At 38.1% G+C, this 19191-nt stretch overlaps 1 protein-coding gene across 1 annotated transcript in view; it reads left to right on the plus strand.

The window, feature by feature from the left end:
* LOC100341030 (UDP-glucuronosyltransferase 2B16-like) overlaps nt 1-15977 on the plus strand; it is a 56863-nt gene extending 40886 nt beyond the window's left edge. The window contains exons 3-6 of the mRNA XM_089302675.1: nt 2464-2595; nt 4844-4931; nt 6110-6329; nt 13880-15977. Of these exons, the coding sequence (XP_089158801.1) occupies nt 6187-6329; nt 13880-14159 (423 nt within the window). The 5' untranslated portion in view covers nt 2464-2595; nt 4844-4931; nt 6110-6186 and the 3' untranslated portion in view covers nt 14160-15977. The remainder of the gene's footprint in view (nt 1-2463; nt 2596-4843; nt 4932-6109; nt 6330-13879) is intronic.
* The last annotated feature ends 3214 nt before the right edge of the window (nt 15978-19191 follow it).

Below are 19191 nucleotides of genomic sequence, written 5' to 3' on the forward strand. Positions count from 1 at the left end.
GAAAATCGGTCAGTACAGGAAGAACAGTTAGGGTGTCTCTGATAACCAAAGGAAATCCAATCAGTCTGTCAAAAAACAAACTGCATCACTAGGTTAATTGCAGTATCATCTCCAAAGCTAAAACTGGGAATGGGAATATTTTTCATCCACTGATGGATAGATACAGAAAATACAACACATTACACAATAGAATACTACACAACTATAAAAAATTATGAAAACTTGTGTTTTGCCACTACACATATGGAACTGGTGGTCATTATGCACAGTGAAATAAACATCACAGACAGACAAGTACTGCATGATTTCATTTATGTATATAATCAAACAAAGTTCCTGTCAGAGATTTTGGGAAGAGAATGGTAGTTGCTAGAGGCTAGAGAGAATAGTGGGGTGGGAGACATGCGAAATGTTGATAATCAGGAACTAAACTACAGGTATATAGGTGTGAAAAACGCTGTTGTTTCATTGTGTAGTAGGGTCAATACAGATAATGGTAATGCACTACATATTTTCCTAAAAAACCTGGAAAAAGTATTTTTAATATTTTCAACTTTAAAAAATACATGGTTTTACCCTCATTATAACATAATCTACTGTAAAGATCACATGGTGCCATATAATGTATATTATATTATATAATTACTATGTATAGTATATATAATTCTATAACATATAATGAATATATGTGTATAATATGTAATATATAATGTGTATAATATATTGTATAAGATATAATATTATATAATATGTATACTCTATTATATATAGTATATATAATATACATTTATATTAATTTATATAATATATAATATAGAATTATATTATATATTATGTATACTTTTATTATATATTGATTTATATTAATATATAATATATTATATATTTATCTAGATTATATGGCACCATGTGATAGGATATGATAGGATGGCATTCTTCATAAAGAAACATGAATAATTAATGTATTTTAAACTCATACTACCCTAAAGAGACATACGTAGAAACTAAGTTTTCGTTTTCACTGTATTAGATCATCTCTTAAGAGATACCATCAGTCTTCCTATTAATGCACCACAAAATTGATAGTAAATGGTTAAAATACAACGCCAATTTTGAATGCAAATTTTTAGAGCTTTATATGGTACAATTCACAGGTCTAAAGGCTGAGGCAATTTTAGTGAGGGTTTATACTATGTATCTCTTTTCTTAATGGTTTCCTGATTTGCATAAAGAGAAAGTGACAATGGCTGTAGGAAGAAAGTGGAGCAAAAGGCAAAGAAGAAGGACAGGTGGCTCTGCCATGATAGTTAGTAATAATACTCGTAGTTGTTCCATTGCACAAAGTCTGAATACAGCTCAAAGTTGTGAGGCTTGTATTCTTATATCTCAAGCCTAGTTTTCTAATTCCAAACAACTTGCTTCCCCTGTGATTATCAAATGTCTAGATAATGTCCATCCTAGTTAAAAAGAGAAATAAAAAATTTAATAAATTAGATCAAGGTAATTAAAATAACATTTGGATTTTAAGATCTTAGCATGAAACTGTAAAAAGAGAAGTAATTAAGATGTCCAAAGTCAATGAATATAATAGTTTTTGTAAAAACAATCATGAACAGTAATGTAAACTCAATATTAAGGAGTGATTAAATAATTTGGTTTGTAAAATCACCTCAATACAATTATTTTATCAAAAATCTTTGATGACAATAAACTGGCCATATAGGAAATTTAGCTGGAAACAGGAGCAAAGAAGATAAATGAACGGCCGGCACCGCGGCTCACTTGGCTAATCCTCCGCCTGCAACGCCAGCACCCCGGGGTTCTAGTCCTGGCTGGGGCACTGGATTCTGTCTTGGTTGCTCCTCTTCCAGTCCAGCTCTCTGCTGTGGCCCGGGAAGGCAGTGGAGGATGGCCCAAGTGCTTAGGCCCTGCCCCCGCATGGGAGACCAGGAGGAAGCATCTGGCTTCTGGCTTCAAATCAGTGCAGCGTGCTGGCCATAGCGGTCATTTGGGGGGTGAACCAATGGAAAAGGAAGACCTTTCTTTCTGTTTCTCTCTCTCTCACTAACTCAGCCTGAAAAAAAAAAAAAAAAGATAAATGAAATGAGATTTTATTATCTAAAAGGAGAAAAGGATTCTAAATTATGATTACCATTCCCTGCCTTTGTATCTTATAAAATAGGGCCTGAAGTTTCAATTTTCTAAGGAAAAGAAATCCAGGACAAAGTTAGCACAAAAATGTGACCGTAGATAACACGGATATCTTTATAATTAGAAATGTATAATCAGAAAAAAATTAGATAATATTGGAAAATTTTGTCACCCACGTCTTTTACCACAATGATCACTACAATAATCTCTGATAAGACTTTACTTTCTCTGCTTAGTTGATTACATCAATCCTTTCACTAGTGTTTGTTGTACTGCTGCCCTTTTGTGATGGAGCAAAGTTTTTCTTCACAGGAAATGCAAACCTTTGTGCAGAGCTCTGGAGAAGAAGGAGTTGTGGTATTTTCTCTGGGGTCCATGGTCAGTAACATGACAGAAGAAAGGAACAATCTGATTGCATCAGCCCTTGCCCAGCTTCCACAAAAGGTTGGAAAAAGTATCCTAGTGGTGGGCGGCTACTGAATGTGTCTGTTACATTCTGTAAACAGGCTCAGTAGAGAAACTTCCCGTGTGAAAACTAAACTGTTATGAAGCTGAGATTTTTTTTTTTGTCAGATATCAGTTTAAAACTAACTCTCTGTGAGACATGCAACAGTAGCACAGGAGATGTTTTGAACCAAAAGTGTGTTTGGCTTTAGTATTTGATCACAAAAATGAAGATATTGGAGGTGCAGTGTGAAACTTTGTTACCATCATGACATTGCCACCAAACTCTGCAGTATCATTTGGTTCTTTATTCTGTACATTGTCGATGCCCCCTCCTGCACTAAAGATGTTATCAGAAACGAATTAAAGTGCAATTGATAATTGAGCTGATACAATAGTATTAAAAATGTTCCGAAAAAATTCTGCTGTGTGACTTGTGGTTTCAGACTCCCAAATAATCCCCAACTATTTACTTTTCCTAATTTTATAATATGTCCTCTCAAGTTGATTTGCTGGAATCTTCCTGATATAGAAAAATCAGGGTTTGTGAACCCTAAGCTCAAGACTTCATCCAGTCAAGTATATTTAGAAAAATGAAGAAAACAGGCTGCCCTCTAGGCTGAATCCTAGTTGTGTCTAAAACAGGAAGATGTAAGGGAGAGAGTAGAGATGGACCCACTGCATCACAATGTGTGGCCTCACAGGACTGTGTTCCTAGCCCATTAGATACACACCTCCTCTAGGCTGAGGAAGGAGGAGGGAATTTCAGGAGTGAAGCAGGGGCAGACCTGGAATGAGGAGAGATTCAGATGGACTTCTCTAGCAATTGTAGTGCTCAGCAATTTTCTAATATATGTAAGATAATTTTGATCTATAAATTGTTATGAACTGCTTTTTAGTGTGGTATGTAATGGAAGGGTCTAAAAATCATCTGTGTCATTTTTTTTCTGAGAACTTGAAATTATTTTTAACATTCACAAAGCAAACTGAAATTAAATGTGGATTCTACGTCTATGAACACAGCTTGGAAAATCTAAAATCAGTACTTCATTTTGGTACTGGATATGGAAATGGTCGAACAGCAGAAATTAGTAATCTTTGCTGTTAGCACTTTGTAGTGCATCATGGAAGAGTTTACTGTCAGTTGAACAAAATTTAGCATTAACAATTTTGCATTTTTTTCAGACATCATAGTACTACTAACATCCTCTTATTTTCCACATTTAAAGAGTTTCCTATCATAGCAATAATGATATTACTCTTGATTCATTTCAAAAATGCCACTTTAGTGGTCAGTGATACGGCTCAGCAGAATAAGCCTGTGCTTTGGTTTCATTTATACCATATGATAGAGCTTGTAATAGAGTTCTTCCAGTTCCTTTGATCCAAATTCTCACTTTTAATCATCAGCAGGTACTAGCTCAGGTATGGTCGACTCACATGGAGTTGTAGGTTCAGCCTATCCTTGCCTTATCAGTTGCAAGCATTTGGAAAATGAACAAGCACACAGAATCAGTCTCTCTCTCTCTCTCTCTCCCTCTGTGTGTGTGTGTGTGTGTGTGTCTTTCTATATCTCCATCTCTTGCTCTGATTTTACAGGCACATTAAGATAATAAAATAAACTTTACATAAAGCCATTTAAACATTTTCCAGGAAATGGTGCTTAGGATGTTGTAATATAAAACAAGTTAAATGTTGTCCTAAACAGAATTAATTTATTTCTCACAAATAACTCATTACATGGATTTGCTTTTTGTGAATTAAAAGATGTTAGCTTATAATGAAATATGTTATGAACATTGGATATAAGTATGCTTTTCTTTTATGATCACAAATGAAATAGTTAACATTACACTTGGAAGATGAGTCAAATGTGGTAATTCATGTATTTCAAAGTGTACAATACAGGGAATGAGTTTCACTTCTTGCAGTAGAATTATGACATTTTAACAATTTCTAAAACACTGGTTTTTGTCAATCATTATGTCACGTGACTAAGGCAGTATATGTTATTTGTGAAGCATCATAATTATGTTCCATGTCTGTTTGATGACAAATAAACAGAAAATATTTGTAGGCTACTTACTTCTATCTTTTGGTAGTTCTCTCTACTTAATCTCTTCTGTCTCCCTTTACTAATCTTACACATGGAAGGCATTTAACTAGGTTACCTCTCAATGTCCTTAGACTCTAAGATGCTGTAGTTTGAAATTCAACTCATGAAATAGGTATTTTCATTACCTAATAGATTCTTTGGCAATTTGATGGCAAGTAACCGGATACCTTAGGACCTAATACCCGGCTGTATAAGTGGATACCTCAGAATGACCTTCTTGGTAAGACATGGGGGACAAATGCTGTAAACATGAGTAACAGCCAATCAAAAAGACAGTACTCCAACAGAAAGCTGGTGACCATTTTTAATGGAAAAACTCAGAAGTCAACCAAATGTATTCAAGCTCATTATTTTCTAGTCCTAGGGAAATACAATGAACCAAAGAAGTTGACATTTCATTATGCACAAATTCTTCATGTCCTTAGAATTTCTAACTTCTTGGTGGGAGGGCATTTGGTAAAGCACTCAAGATGTCACTTAGGACATTTGCATTTTTATTGCTGTTCCTGGGTACAAATTCAATTTAGACTTCTGGTTCCAACTTTCAGCCAATTTACACCATGGTAAATAGCAGGTGATGGCATAAATTCTTGGATCACAGTAATCCACATTGATACCTAGGATTGAGTTCCTGCTCCTGGCTTTGCCTTGCCCAGCCCCAGTTATTGCAGGAAGTTGTATAGTGAATCAATAGAGGGATGATCTCTCTCTCCCTTTCTCTCTTTTGTTTGTGTCTCTCTCTGTCACTCACTCATTCTCTCCATATGTCTTTCAAATAAATAAAAATATAATAATAATTGTTTCCTGGGTTGTCTCTCTGTTTCCTTTTTTATTCAATCTATCTGTTGATTCTCATAATATAATTTCCAAATGCCACTGAAAATAATATATATCTGTGCTTATTAATTACTCCACATTTTGTGGGAAAAACTCAGAATCTTTAATATGAAGTGATAATGCACTTGAAGTGTAGTCTCTCCTTCTATGATTCCAGCAATACAGCTATGCCACTCTTGCTGCATTGTAAATTTTACATATCAATCTCAGTGAGTGGACTATTGCTTTAAGACAAAATCTTCTAACATGTACTTGATGGGCTTTTTACTTTTCTTTAGGTATATGCAACCTTTTTTTATTGAGAATATGTTCTTTTTTCATACCCATTTGCTAATCCGCTAGTTAAGTCATACCAGCTTCCCATGTGGCATTTGCAGACCTTTCCACTGGAATTAGGAGTCTCTTCCTCTTCATCTCAAACTAATTTATACACTATCTCATGTCTACTCATAATCTGTGGTCTAGAGATCACCACCCCTTTTAGTGCCTCAAATTCTCTGTTTCTTATTTCACTACTAAGATTTATCATTAATAATTTTACTGAAAACCTCTCAATTTTAGGTCATCCAAAAACCAAAGCTTTTGTAGCTCATGGTGGAGCCAATGGCATCTATGAGGCGATCCACCATGGCATCCCTATGGTGGGTCTCCCTTTGTTTGGGGAGCAACATGATAACCTTGCCCACATGAGGGCCAAGGGAGCAGCTGTTAGACTGGACTGGAAAACAATGTCAAGTGCAGATTTGATCGATGCCTTGAAGACAGTCATTCATGAACCTTTGTGAGTATTGCTTTTTAAAATAAATTGTACTGATAGATAAGTTTTCACTTGAGGACTAAGTGATTGTGAAAAGGGAAAGTATTTTGAGTACAGTTTTGAATAACAATGGAAAACAATATTTTCTTAATTTGGAAGAATTAGAAAATAAACAAGTAATTTACTTGAAATGGATAAATTGCAATTATCTGGTTCACTATTCAAAATATTTGAATATTTCACTATTCAAATATTTGAATATCAAGAGATGGTTCTCAAATTATTCCATTATATGGCTAGTTTTGATTAAGCTATTAGTGTTTTATTGTTATATCAATAATGTTTGGAATGTATTTCCTCCTTTCAGTACATAATGACGTAAATGTAAATGCAACATTTTCATTGGGTAGTAGTCAAAATTTTTTCCACCCATATAGTCCCTTCATTGTAAAGTTCTAACAGCAAATTAAAAAGTCAAAAGCTAGATCAATGAACTTTTAAAGCCCATGATGATCCATAGCATAATTAAGTCAGGGTAAGAATATTGGGAAAATGGGACATTATAGCTTGACTAACAAGCTGATATTCTGTTTGTATGTGTGAGTGTGTGTGTGTGTAGAATTTGATGACTTCTCTTCTTATAGGCTAAAAAAATACTCTGTTAGGATACTGTTTTTCCTTTGTGTTAAGCAATAAGTTGAACTTCAGTAATAGATTGGGTGGTATTTATGAATCAGATATTAACAGAAGTTTTAATGAGTGCTGTCAATATCAACCAACCATTGATCTATCTATTCAAGAAATATTCATCAAAAGATCATATATTTTCAATTTAAAAATTGGTAATAAATGCAAATGTTTATATTTCATAAGAATTTTGATATTTGGCTGGGACGAATATCCACTTTGAATTATGAAGTGACAGTTCAAAAATATGCAGTAAGATGTAGGCGATTCCATAGAAGTCAAAATTAAAATTAAGAACTTACATTAATGCATTAATATATCTATGTGAGCAGAAACTGCCTAACTTCAACTCCAACCGGCTGTAATTGACAGAGAATGATTGCTATTCAGTCTGAGCATTTAAAGTGATACTTGAGACCTGTCACCTGTTTTTATAATTTCATTTAAGTTATACAAGTTTCATTTATTTCATATATACAAATTTAGGAACATAGTGATACTTGAACCTCTACCCTCCCTCCTACCCAAGCTCCAACATTTCTTCCTCCTCTTTCTCACATTTCCACTCTTAATTTTTACAAAGATCTACTTTCAGTGTACTTAATGATTATAAAATTAACCCTACACTAAGTAAAACAGTTCAACAAATAGTATGGAAAAACAAAAACAAAAACAAAAACAAAAAACACTGTTCCACAACGAAGACACAAGGGCTATAAACAACCAGCAAATCTCAAAATGTCCACTGCACTTCTAAACATTACATTTTAGGTACTCTATCAGTTATCTTGAATCAGGGAAAACATATAGTATCTGTCTTTTGGTGACTAACTTATTTCACTAAGTATAATGATTTCCAGTTGCGTTCATCTTGTTGCAAAAGACATAATTTCATTTTTTTACAACTAAGTAGTTCTCCATAGTGAATATATACAATAAATTCTTCATCCAGTCAACAGTTGATGGACATTTGGCTTGATTCCATATCTTAGCTATTGTAAATTTTGCTACAGTGAACATAGGTGTCGCTCCCCCTCTTCGCGGAGGAACGACACAAGACCCTGCGTTGTTCTTTAGTCTGCTTGGCCCTTCCCGGGTTTGCTGCTGGTCCTTCCTGGGTTGGCTGCCGATCCTTCCACCTCCGTGGAAGGGCAGTTCCCCCTGCCACTTTCCCCACTTCCGCGGGGGAGCGGCACACCGCCGGCCGGCTCTCTCGGGGGCTGCTCAGATGTTATCTGGATGTTCCCTTTAGATGTTCCTGGTGCATGTTGTCTCTCTCCTCCTTTATAGTCCTCTTCCACCAATCCCAACTCTGCTACCCACACGCCGAGTACGCTGCTCTCCTCCAATCAGGAGCGGGATCAGCTCCTGCAGGTTACTGGTTGAACTGGAGGCAGCTGTGTAGAAGCTGTTTCCTCCTCTCCCAGCGCCATATTGTGGGAGAGCAGATGCATAGAATAAGTCTTAATTCAAGTAACTTAGTCTAGTCTGAGTTGCTCCCCACACATAGGGGCAAAGATAAGTCTTTCATATGCTGATTTCTTTTGGTTTGGGTAAATTCCCAAGAATGGGATGGCTGGATCATATGATAGGTCTATATTCAGATCTCTGAGGTATCCCCACACTTAATCTGACACAGTGGGTGCACCAGTTTACATTCCCACCAACAGTGGATCAGGGTACATTTTCTTCACATCCTTACTAGCATTTGTTGTTTCTTTATTTTTGTATGAGACCCATTCTAACTGGAGTGAGGTGAAACCTCATTGTGGTTTGATTTGCATTTTTCTGATGGCTAGTGATCCTGAGCATTTTTTTAATTTGTCTGTTGGCATTTTGAATTTCCTCTTTTGAAAAAATGCTTGTTCCTTTTGTACAGCAAAAGAAACAGGAAAGTGAAGAGGCAACCAACAGAATGGGAGAAATTATTTGCAAACTGCACAACTGATAAAGGATTAATAACCAGAATCAATCAGAGATCAAGAAACTCCACAGTAACAAAACAAACAACCCAGTTAAGAGATGGATCTTAACAGACATTTTTCTTTTTTTTAAGATTGTATTTATTTAATTATTTATTTTTATTTGACAAGTAGAGTTATAGACAGTGAGAGAGAGAGACAGAGAGAAAGGTCTTCTTTCCGTTGGTTCACCCCCCAAATGGCCGCCACATCCAGCACTGCACCGATCCGAAGCCAGGAGCCAGGTGCCTCCTCCTGGTCTGCCATGCAGGTGCGGGGGCCCAAGCACTTAGGCCATCCTCCACTGCCCTCCCGGGCCAGAGCAGAGAGCTGGAATGGAAGTGGAGCAACCGGGACTAGAAGCCGGTGCCCATATGCGATGTTGGCACCACAGGTGGAGGATTAACCAAATGAGCCATGGCGCTGGCCCCAACAGGCATTTTTCAAAAGAGGAAGTCCAAATGTCCAACAGACACGTAAAAAATGCTCAGAATCTTCAGCCATCAGGGAAATGCAAATCAAAACCACAATGAGGTTTCACCTCACCCCAGTTAGAGTGGCCCTCATACAGAAATCAACAAACAACAAATGCTGGAGAGGATGTGGGGAAAAGGGCACCCTAACCCACTGTTGGTGAGAATATAAACTGGTAAAGTCACTATGGAAAACAGTATGGAGATGCCTCAAAAATCTGAATATAGACCTACCATATGACCCACTATCCAGCTATCCCACTCCTGGTAATTTACCCAAGGAAACTGAAATCAGTAAACAAAAGTACTATCTGCACCACCATGTTTATTGCAGCTCAATCACAATAGCTAAGACATGGAAGCAACCTAAATGCCCATCAATCGAAGACTGGATAAAGAAATTGTGGGATATGTATACTGTGGAATACTACATGGCAGTAAAAAAGGATGAAATCCAATCCTTTGCAACAAAATGGAGCAAGCTGGAAAATCTCATACTTAGTGAAATAACCCAGTCCCAACGAGACAAATACCATATGTTTTCCCTGATTTGGGAGAATTAATAGTGCACCTAAAATGAAAGCTATAAAAATGAAATTGTCACTTTTAGAATCAATGTCTTCAATAGTCCTTGACCTGACTGTCGAAGGACAGTTTATCATTGTTACTTTTTACTGTGTATATCCTTTTTGTTTCATTTTGTTTGTTTTTTTCTCTGTTTTCTTTCTTTCTCTCTCTTTTCTTTACTTCTTTTTTTTTTTTTTTTTTTTTTTTTTTTGACAGGCAGAGTGGACAGTGAGAGAGAGAGACAGAGAGAAAGGTCTTCCTTTGCCGTTGGTTCACCCTCCAATGGCCGCCGCGGCCCGCGCGCTGCGGCCGGCGCACCACGCTGATCCGATGGCAGGAGCCAGGAGCCAGGTGCTTTTCCTGGTCTCCCATGGGGTGCAGGGCCCAAGCACTTGGGCCATCCTCCACTGCACTCCCTGGCCACAGCAGAGAGCTGGCCTGGAAGAGGGGCAGCCGGGACAGAATCCGGCGCCCCGACCGGGACTAGAACCCGGTGTGCCTGCGCTGCTAGGCGGAGGATTAGCCTAGTGAGCCGCGGCGCCGGCCTCTTTACTTCTTACTATATGCTGAACTCTCTATGTAACCTAGAGTCAATCATATGTATTTTAAGGCAATTGGAAAAAGATCCCAGTTAAAAATAAGAGGGGGAATAAGAGATGGAGGAGGTAGTCTATAACTGTGAAACAGTCTAGTTCTGCATACAGTCCTACAGACTCACCTCTCAGGGTACAGCCTAAGAACTTGTTATGGGGCTCCAAACCCATAAAAAGCAGTGGTATAAATGCCATCTTCACTGTTAAAATAATCATATTAAACATTAAAGTAAACCTATAGATTGGTCTAAGTTTAAAAGTTATCATATAAATAACATCAAGCACCCCGTAAAAATAATAGAATTTAAAAGGAAGTAAAGTCCAATACGGGAAGCACTCCATACAGCAGACTCCTAGAATGACATTCACTATAAATAACACTCTTACCTCAGAATCAACCCTTAAGGCTTCCTGGTCTAGCTGAAAGGCCTGTGAGAGCATTTCAGGCATGGAAAGCCAAGACTCTGTGGCAAAAAATAAATAAATAAATAAATAAATAAAAAAATCCTACAAGGAGGAGCTCTGTGGGACCTCAGTGGAAAGAAAAAGTCATCAAAGAAGGATATACTTTTCTCTGAAGAGAGGAGAAGACATCCACTCTGCTTATGGCTGTGTCCAAATACCGATGGAGTCTATGATCACAAAAGGCCTCCATAGCCTTGGCAGACCATGGCAAGAGCCTTGGATGATCACTGATGTCATAAATAAGAGTGTTAATTGTTAAAGGAACAACAGAAATCACTGTGCACTTGCTCCCCATGTAGGACCTCTGTCTCCAATGAATTGTATTATGAGAATCGACTGCAAATTTTGTTCCCAAACTGTGCTCTATATGTTGTGTGTGTGCGTGGGTACAAATTATTTAAGTCTGTGCTTATCATGGAGTTAGTCCCTGTATATAAAGTCAAACTTAAAATGAACTATAATGGAGAAGGAGATGAGAGAGGGAGAGGGAGATGGGACGGGAGTTGGGGTAGGGTGGGGGGAAAGAACCCCTATATTCCTAAAGTTGGATCTATGAAAAAATGCATTAATTAAATAAAAACTTTAAAAAAATGCTTGTTAGGTCCTTTGCCCATTTCTTAACTGTATTATTTGTTTTATTGTTGTTGAGTTTCTTGAGCTCTTTATAAATTCAGGATGTTAACCCTTTATCAGTTTCAAAGTTTGTAAATATTTTCTCCCATTCTTTTAGTTGCCTCTTCACTTTGCTGAATGTTTCTTTTTCAGCACAGAAGCTGCTAAGCTTGATGTAATTCCATTTGACAATTCTGACTTTGATTGCCTCTGCTTCTGGAGACTTTCCCCAAAAGTTTTTGCCAATGTTTTGCAGAGTTTCCCTAAGGTTCTCTAGTAATCTGATGGTGTCAGTCATAGATTTAGGTTTTTAATTCCATTTTGAGTGGATTTTGTGTAAGTTGTAAGGTATGGATCTAGTTTCATACTTCTGAATGGGAAGATCCAGTTTCCCAAGTACCATTTGTTGAAGAGACTGTCCTTGCCCTAGGGACTGATTTTTAGATCCTTTATCAAAGATAAGTTGGTTGTAAATGTGTGGATTGATTTATAGTTTCTATTCTGTACCATTGGTCTACATGTTTCTTTTTGTGCCAGTATCAGGCTGTTTTGATTATACCTGTCCTATGGTGTGTCTTGAAATCAGGTATTGTGTGGCCTCTGGCTTTTTTTTTTTTTTTTTTTGCTATATAAAATTACTTTAGCTATTTGGGGTTTCTTATGTTTCCATATGAGAACCAGCTATGCCCTACACCTTCTTATGAAACCAGGGAGTCCCCAGAGTCTCAGCACACAGGCTCCCACAGTTGCTGTGTGAAGAGGTTTGGCTCTGCCCTGCCAGTCTGTTCAGTCAACAGAGAAGCAGTTGTTTCCCTTGCCAGCTCTGCCCAGGTGTCTAGATCCTGAGAGGCTGTGGGTACCTTACGGGTGCCCAGGCACCTCCAAGCCAGGCTCAAAGTCAGTAGGGCCTACATATTTTTCCCTCTGCTACAATCTCTGGATCACCTGTGTCTACAAGGACCACTGGCTGAATATTGCTCTCTCACCACCACTGCTGCCAATACTAGCAAGAAGGCATCCCGCCTCAGCCAGTTGCTGTAAGTTCACAGACAAAGGCTTCAGCAGCTGCCGTTCAAACCCAAAATGGTGCCTGCCTTTTCTCAGCCAGGCAGTGGACACTGTTGTGAGGAAGTTGGGGAAAGATAAATGTGCCCCCTCTATTTCCACTGGGACCATGGGCAACCATTAGCAACCGCCAGTCCCAGGGGCACCATTCTAGACTCAGGCCACACTCTCTCTCTATCTGCATTGCACAGTTAGCCGCTGTCCAGTCTCACTCTCTCCATGCCTCCACCAAGCCACCTCCCACTCTAGCTCTTGATGCAGCAATTGTGTATTGTGTTTGTGTTCATGCTGTGTGTCCACACCCTCCATACAGGTCCATGGCATTCCTCTTCCACTTGTAGGATCTCCAGTTAGTTTCTTCATCAATTCTCCCCTGAGAGCCTGAGAGTGGACTGTCTTGAGTGCCTTGAGAGTTCTCCAGATCCTAAAATCACAACCCTACCAAGAAGAAAAATAGTAATAATAGAAAACATTTACTCTTGATTTGGTATATAATAAAAATAATTCAAATGGTCTAAAAATCAACATATTTTTATTTGAAAAATCAAATAAGAAAGATAATGTCTCTTTACAATCCATTTAACAATGAAAATATTGTAAAATTAAAACTGAGAGGAAGGGAAAGTAAGAGTCAAAGCAAGGCAATTAAATTTGATGAATTCACAACTTAAATGTTAATGCACTGATTAATGGGTAACTCTAACATAAATTCCAGATTGATAACAACTCCTTATTAATTTGGCCCAGATAAACCTGAGCTTTGTAATGATTTGCCTCTTATCTCTAAATTATCATATTAATCCCAATCTAGTACATTCAGCCTATAAGCCACTGCCTACAGAGCCTGTCAAGCTTTGTACATAAAATGAATAGTTTTGTTGCTGTTATTGTCATTTTTTTCTTTTCTTTGTCTGTAAAAATTAACTGATTCCAATTTCTAGGTTTGGAAGCTAGAAATATTGTTCTCTGTCAGTTTCTCTCAACACATTTTGTAACCTTTTAATCCAACAAATTCCTATCAAAAAACTCAGATCTGTCTTAGGTTTACTGAAGAAAATAATTTATTTCTCGTAGTTTTCATGCAACATCCATTTTACCATCTACATAAAAATTTCACATTTATAAGTTTATGTCTATCGATTTTTCTTCAGCTATAAAGATAATGTCATGAAGTTATCAAGAATTCACCATGATCAGCCCATGAAGCCCCTGGATAGAGCAGTCTTCTGGATCGAGTACGTCATGCTCCACAAGGGAGCCAAACACCTTCGGGTTGCAGCCCATGACCTCACCTGGTACCATTACCACTCTCTGGACGTGATTGGGTTCCTGCTGGCTTGTGTGACAATCATTACCTACCTTGTTATAAAATTTTGCTTGCTTGTTTATCAACAGCTTGTTACAACAGGAAAGAAAAAAAAGCAAGATTAGAGCTCTTTCAGACCTAAGTCTAGCAGCCCTGATATGTGACATCATGCCATTAGCTCAACAATTAATAATGCAGGTGTGTAAAGACTGTCCTGCAGGCTGGTGCTGTGGCTCAATAGGCTAATCCTCTGCCTGCGGTGCCAGCACCCCAAGTTCTAGTCCTGGTCGGGGCGCCGGATTCTGTCCCGGTTGCTCCTCTTCCAGTCCAGCTCTCTGCTCTGGCCCAGGAGTGCAGTGGAGGATGGCCCAAGTGTTTGGGCCCTGCACCCACATGGGAGACCAGGAGAAGCACCTGGCTCCTGGCTTCAGATCAGCACTGTGCGCCAGCCACAGCGGCCCTTGGCGGGGTGAACCAATGGAAAAGGAAGACCTTTCTCTCTGTCCACTCTGCCATACAGTTCCTGATCCCTGGCATCATCCTGGTCCAGATCTGGCTATTGTGGCCATTTTGGGGGTGAACCAGTAGATGGAAGATATTTCTCCATCTTTCATTTTTGCTTTCAAATAAATCTTTTCAAAATATCCTTTTACAAAATTACCATAGAGCTGGCACTGTGGCATGGCAGGTTAAGCTGCTGCCTGCATCACAAGCATTTCATGTGGGTGCTAGTCGGAATCATGATGGCTCCACTTCCTATCCAGTTCCCTGCTAATGGCATGGGAAAGAGGTAGATGATTGGGCCCCTACCACACATGTGGGAGACCTGGAAAAAGTTCCTGGCTCCTGGCTTTGGCCTGGCCTGGCCCCAGCCATTGAGGCCATCTGGGAAATGAACCAATGGACAGAAGATGTCACTCTCCTCTCTTTCTGTAACTCTGCCTTTCAAATAAATAAATAAAATCCGCTTGCATATGTAATAGATACCAAATTTTAAATGCAATGTAAATATAGGTCACATCTTTTTCTTTCATTCAAGGTAGATATTTGATTTTTCTCATACTTAGTTTATAGTAACAGATCACCAATAAAAATGATGAATATACAACAACAACAAAAAGACTGTCCTGCGCAGTTTAGGAGATCTGTGCATTCCAGATTTATCCAAATATTTATTCTTAAAAAAGCATTAAGGAAATGCACCATTCTAACTTTAGATATACTGAAACAATTCAATATTAATGATGAGTTCTTAACTGATTTTACTAACTTGAAGAAAGGAGACTCACTGGAGCATCAGATTATTCTTTCAGAAGAGTTCCCAAGTTTTGTGTTCATTTTCAGAATCATCTACTTGAACACTATTCCACCAAGTAGAAAACATGTGTACTTGCCAAAGGAAATATAGCCAGATCCTTGATGTAGGAGACAAGACAGATTCTATCCTGACATCTTTTAATTGGAAGAATGACTCCATGATAAGCTGTACTCAAGTTCAACTAGGACATGTGTGACAGATTTAAAAAAGAGAGAGAGAGAGAGAGAGAGAGAGAGAGAAAATAAAGTAGGAAGGAAGGTGAACCAAAAGAAGCTACTCAAATTTATGGCAATAGAAAATTACAGAAAATGAAGTGGAAAATTACTAGAAGTACTTTTGGTAAGGTGCACTAGACAATGTACAGTTTACAATTTAGCAGGATTGAGTTTTCTTGAACAAAGAGTCAGCACATACTCTATAGACTTAACTTTAAAGGTCTAACTCATGGGGCAGGACATTGGTGTAGTGAGTTAATTCTCTGCCTGCAGCACCAACATTTCATTTGGGTGCCAGTTCTAGTCCCAGCCGCTCCTCTTCCAATCCAGGCTCCTGGCTTCAGATAGGCTCAGCTCCAGCTGTTGCGGCCTATAACCCTGTCTTTCAAATAAATAAAATGAATCTTTTTTAAAAAAAGAAAGAAATTGAACTATGTGTGAACTTAATTTTTCTCTTACACTATAATTTGAAATGTGCATCAAGTAATAAGATTTTTTTTTTACCTTAACATGGTCTATGGAGATGTAGTGACAAGAAAACCAGTATATTATTTTCCAATTCTTGTGTAAGTGAATCCCATAAAATGCCCTATTAGATATGACTCTGGACAACAATTATTGAAATGATGTTCAGGATCACTAGCAATGAGGGAAATGCAAATCAAAACCACAATGAGGTTTCATCTCACCCCGGGTGGAATGGCTCACATACAGAAATCTACCAACAACAGAAGCTGGCGAGGATGTGGGGGAAAAGGGACACTAACCCACTATTGGTGGGAATGCAAGTTGGTAAAGCCACTATGGAAGTCATTCTGGAGATTCCTCAGAAACCTGAATATAACCCTACCATTCAACCCAGCCATCCCACTCCTTGGAATTTACCCAAAGGAAATTAAAGTGGCAAACAAAAAAAGCTGTCTGCACATTAATGTTTATTGCAGCTCAATTCACAATAGCTAAAACCTGGAATCAACCCAAATGCCCATCAACAGTAGACTGGATAAAGAAATTATGGGATATGTACTCTATAGAATACTGTACAGCAGTAAAAAACAATGAAATCCGGTCATTTACAACAAAATGGAGGAATCTGGAACACATCATGCTGAGTGAAATAAGCCAGTCCCAAAAGGACAAACATCATATGCTTTCCCTGATGGCTGACAACTAACTAAGCACCAAAAAGGAAACCTGTTGAAGTGAAATGGACACCATGAGAAACAGTGACTTGATCAGCCATTGTCCTGACTATTGATGTACAATTTAATACTTTATCCGTTTTAGTATTTTTTATGTTCTACTTAATACTATTGGTTGAACTCCTTAATTGACACACAATTATTCTTAGGTTGTTAAGTTTAACTGAAAAATGATCCCTGTTAAATATAAGAGTGGGAATAAGAGAGGGAGGAGATGTACAATTTGGGACATGCTCAATTGGACTTGCCCCAAATGGTAGAGTTAGAAATGTGCCAGGGAATTCCAATCAATCCCATCAAGGTAGCATGCGCCAATGCCATCTCACTAGTCCAAGTGATAGTTTCAGTTCACAATTGATCATAATGATAGGATTAAGAGTCAAAGTGATCACACAAACAAGACTAGTGTCTGCTCACACTAACTGATAGATTTAAAAAGGAGAGAATGATCCAACATGGGAAGCGGAATACACAGCAGACTCATAGAATGGCAGATGTCCTAATGCATCTATTAATCAATCTACCATGGTACCCCTATGATGGACATTCCTTTTTATATCAACCTGATAACATCATTCACTGAAGGCCCTGAGAGCAGCAGTAAATTTGAGAACACAATCACAAGTGCAGATTCACACAAAGCCTTGTGTATAGTCATGGAAGTCTTTTCATGAGAGTTAAAATCTTATCTTGGTAATATTATTTCATATTTATGATAAAATTGTCAGCAATAAATCTGAAAATAATCCAAATGATAATCAAATTTAATAAATTTTTCAGATGGTAATCTTTTAAAAAAATTAATTTAGTGGAAATATATGTAAAAGTTTTAAGGATAGTGCACAGGGGCCAGTGCTGTAGCGAAATGGGTAAAGCTGCTGCCTGTAGCACTGGCATCCCATATGGGTGCCAGTTCGTGTCCTGGTTACTCCACTTCTCATCCAATTCTCTACTATGTCCTGGGAAAGTAGTGGAGGATGGCCAAAATCCATGGAAAATGCTGAAGTCGTTCCTGGCTCCTGGCTCCTTGCTTCTGCCTGGCCCCGCCCCAGTCATTGTGGCCATTTGGGGAGTGAACCAGCAGATGGAAGACCTCTCTCTCTGTCTATACCTCACTCTGTAACACTACCTTTCAAATAAATGAAATAAAAATTAATTTTTAAAGAATGAGTAATGTAAGCAATAGTGAGAGTAATGAGATATGGGGGACTGGAATGTGGTAACCTGATTTAGCAGGGTTTTCCTGCTAAAACAATTTCACATAGAAGTTCCCAAATGGGCCTTGACATAGTATCAGAAACTTGACTAAAACTTGACCAAATAGGAATACCTGATAGTTTTCTTAGGCGTATCTGTGTAGTCTCCCCACTACTAATCTGCTTTTCTTGGAATCTTTAGTTAGAATACAGAACTCAATATGAGTGAAAAAAAAAAAAGATAAATTAAAAGAGTGTGCAGAGACACAGAGAAGCAAAGAAAGGGAGACACATACACACAGAGAGACAGAGCCAAGGCAGATGGAAACACATTGAGAGAGAAATACAGAACATATTCCTTTTCTTACAAAACCTCTCAAGTTAAGTTGCATCATTTCTACTACATTGTCATGGTTTCTAAAGCAATAAAGTTTGCCTAAGTTCAAGGTAAGGAGATATGAGTTAATGAGAGAATTTTGAAATCACAAGTATTTATTGGGGCAGGCGCTGTTGTCAAGTGGATAAAGTTGCTGCCTGTAAAGCCGGCATCCCATATGGGTTCTGGTTCGAGAACCCGGCTGCTCCACTTCTGATCCAGCTCTTTGCTATGGCCTGGGAAAGCAGTAGAAGATGGTCCAGGTTCTTTGGCCCCGGAACCTGAGTAGGAGACCTGGAAGAAGCTCTTGGCTCCTGGCTCCTACTTCGGATAGGCACAGCTCCAGCCATTGTGGCCATCTGGTGTGTGAACCAGCTGATTGAAGACCTCTCTCTCTCTCTCTTTCTCTCTCTCTCTCTCTGCCTCTCTGTAACTCTGCCTTTTAAATAAATAAATAAAACTTCAAAAAAATTACAAGTAATTATTGTGTCCAAATCACCACAAATGAAACCTCTTGAGCTGGCCAGCAGACGTCACTAAGCGGCTGTAAAAATCATTAAATATTGATAATCACAGTAACTATGAATTTCCAGGTTTATATTGGTTGAAAATTTCAACTAATATTGCAATATATTTATTCATAGACATTTTGAATATGATGTAGACACCATAAAGATACCCTGAGATATCACATAGATAATGTTGACAGATTTCTAAATGATTTTAGTATTTTCAATGATACAAAATGTTGATAACACAATATCAAAATCTTGGAATTTACTTCTTTGAATGAATATATTTATTTAAGTAATTTTAGGCCACATGATACCTGAAAACATTCTTGAGTACT

This window comes from Oryctolagus cuniculus, chromosome 8 (assembly GCF_051225735.1).
Source record: "Oryctolagus cuniculus isolate XC-2025 breed Fujian yellow rabbit chromosome 8, ASM5122573v1, whole genome shotgun sequence".
In the NCBI taxonomy this organism is placed as follows: domain Eukaryota; kingdom Metazoa; phylum Chordata; class Mammalia; order Lagomorpha; family Leporidae; genus Oryctolagus; species Oryctolagus cuniculus.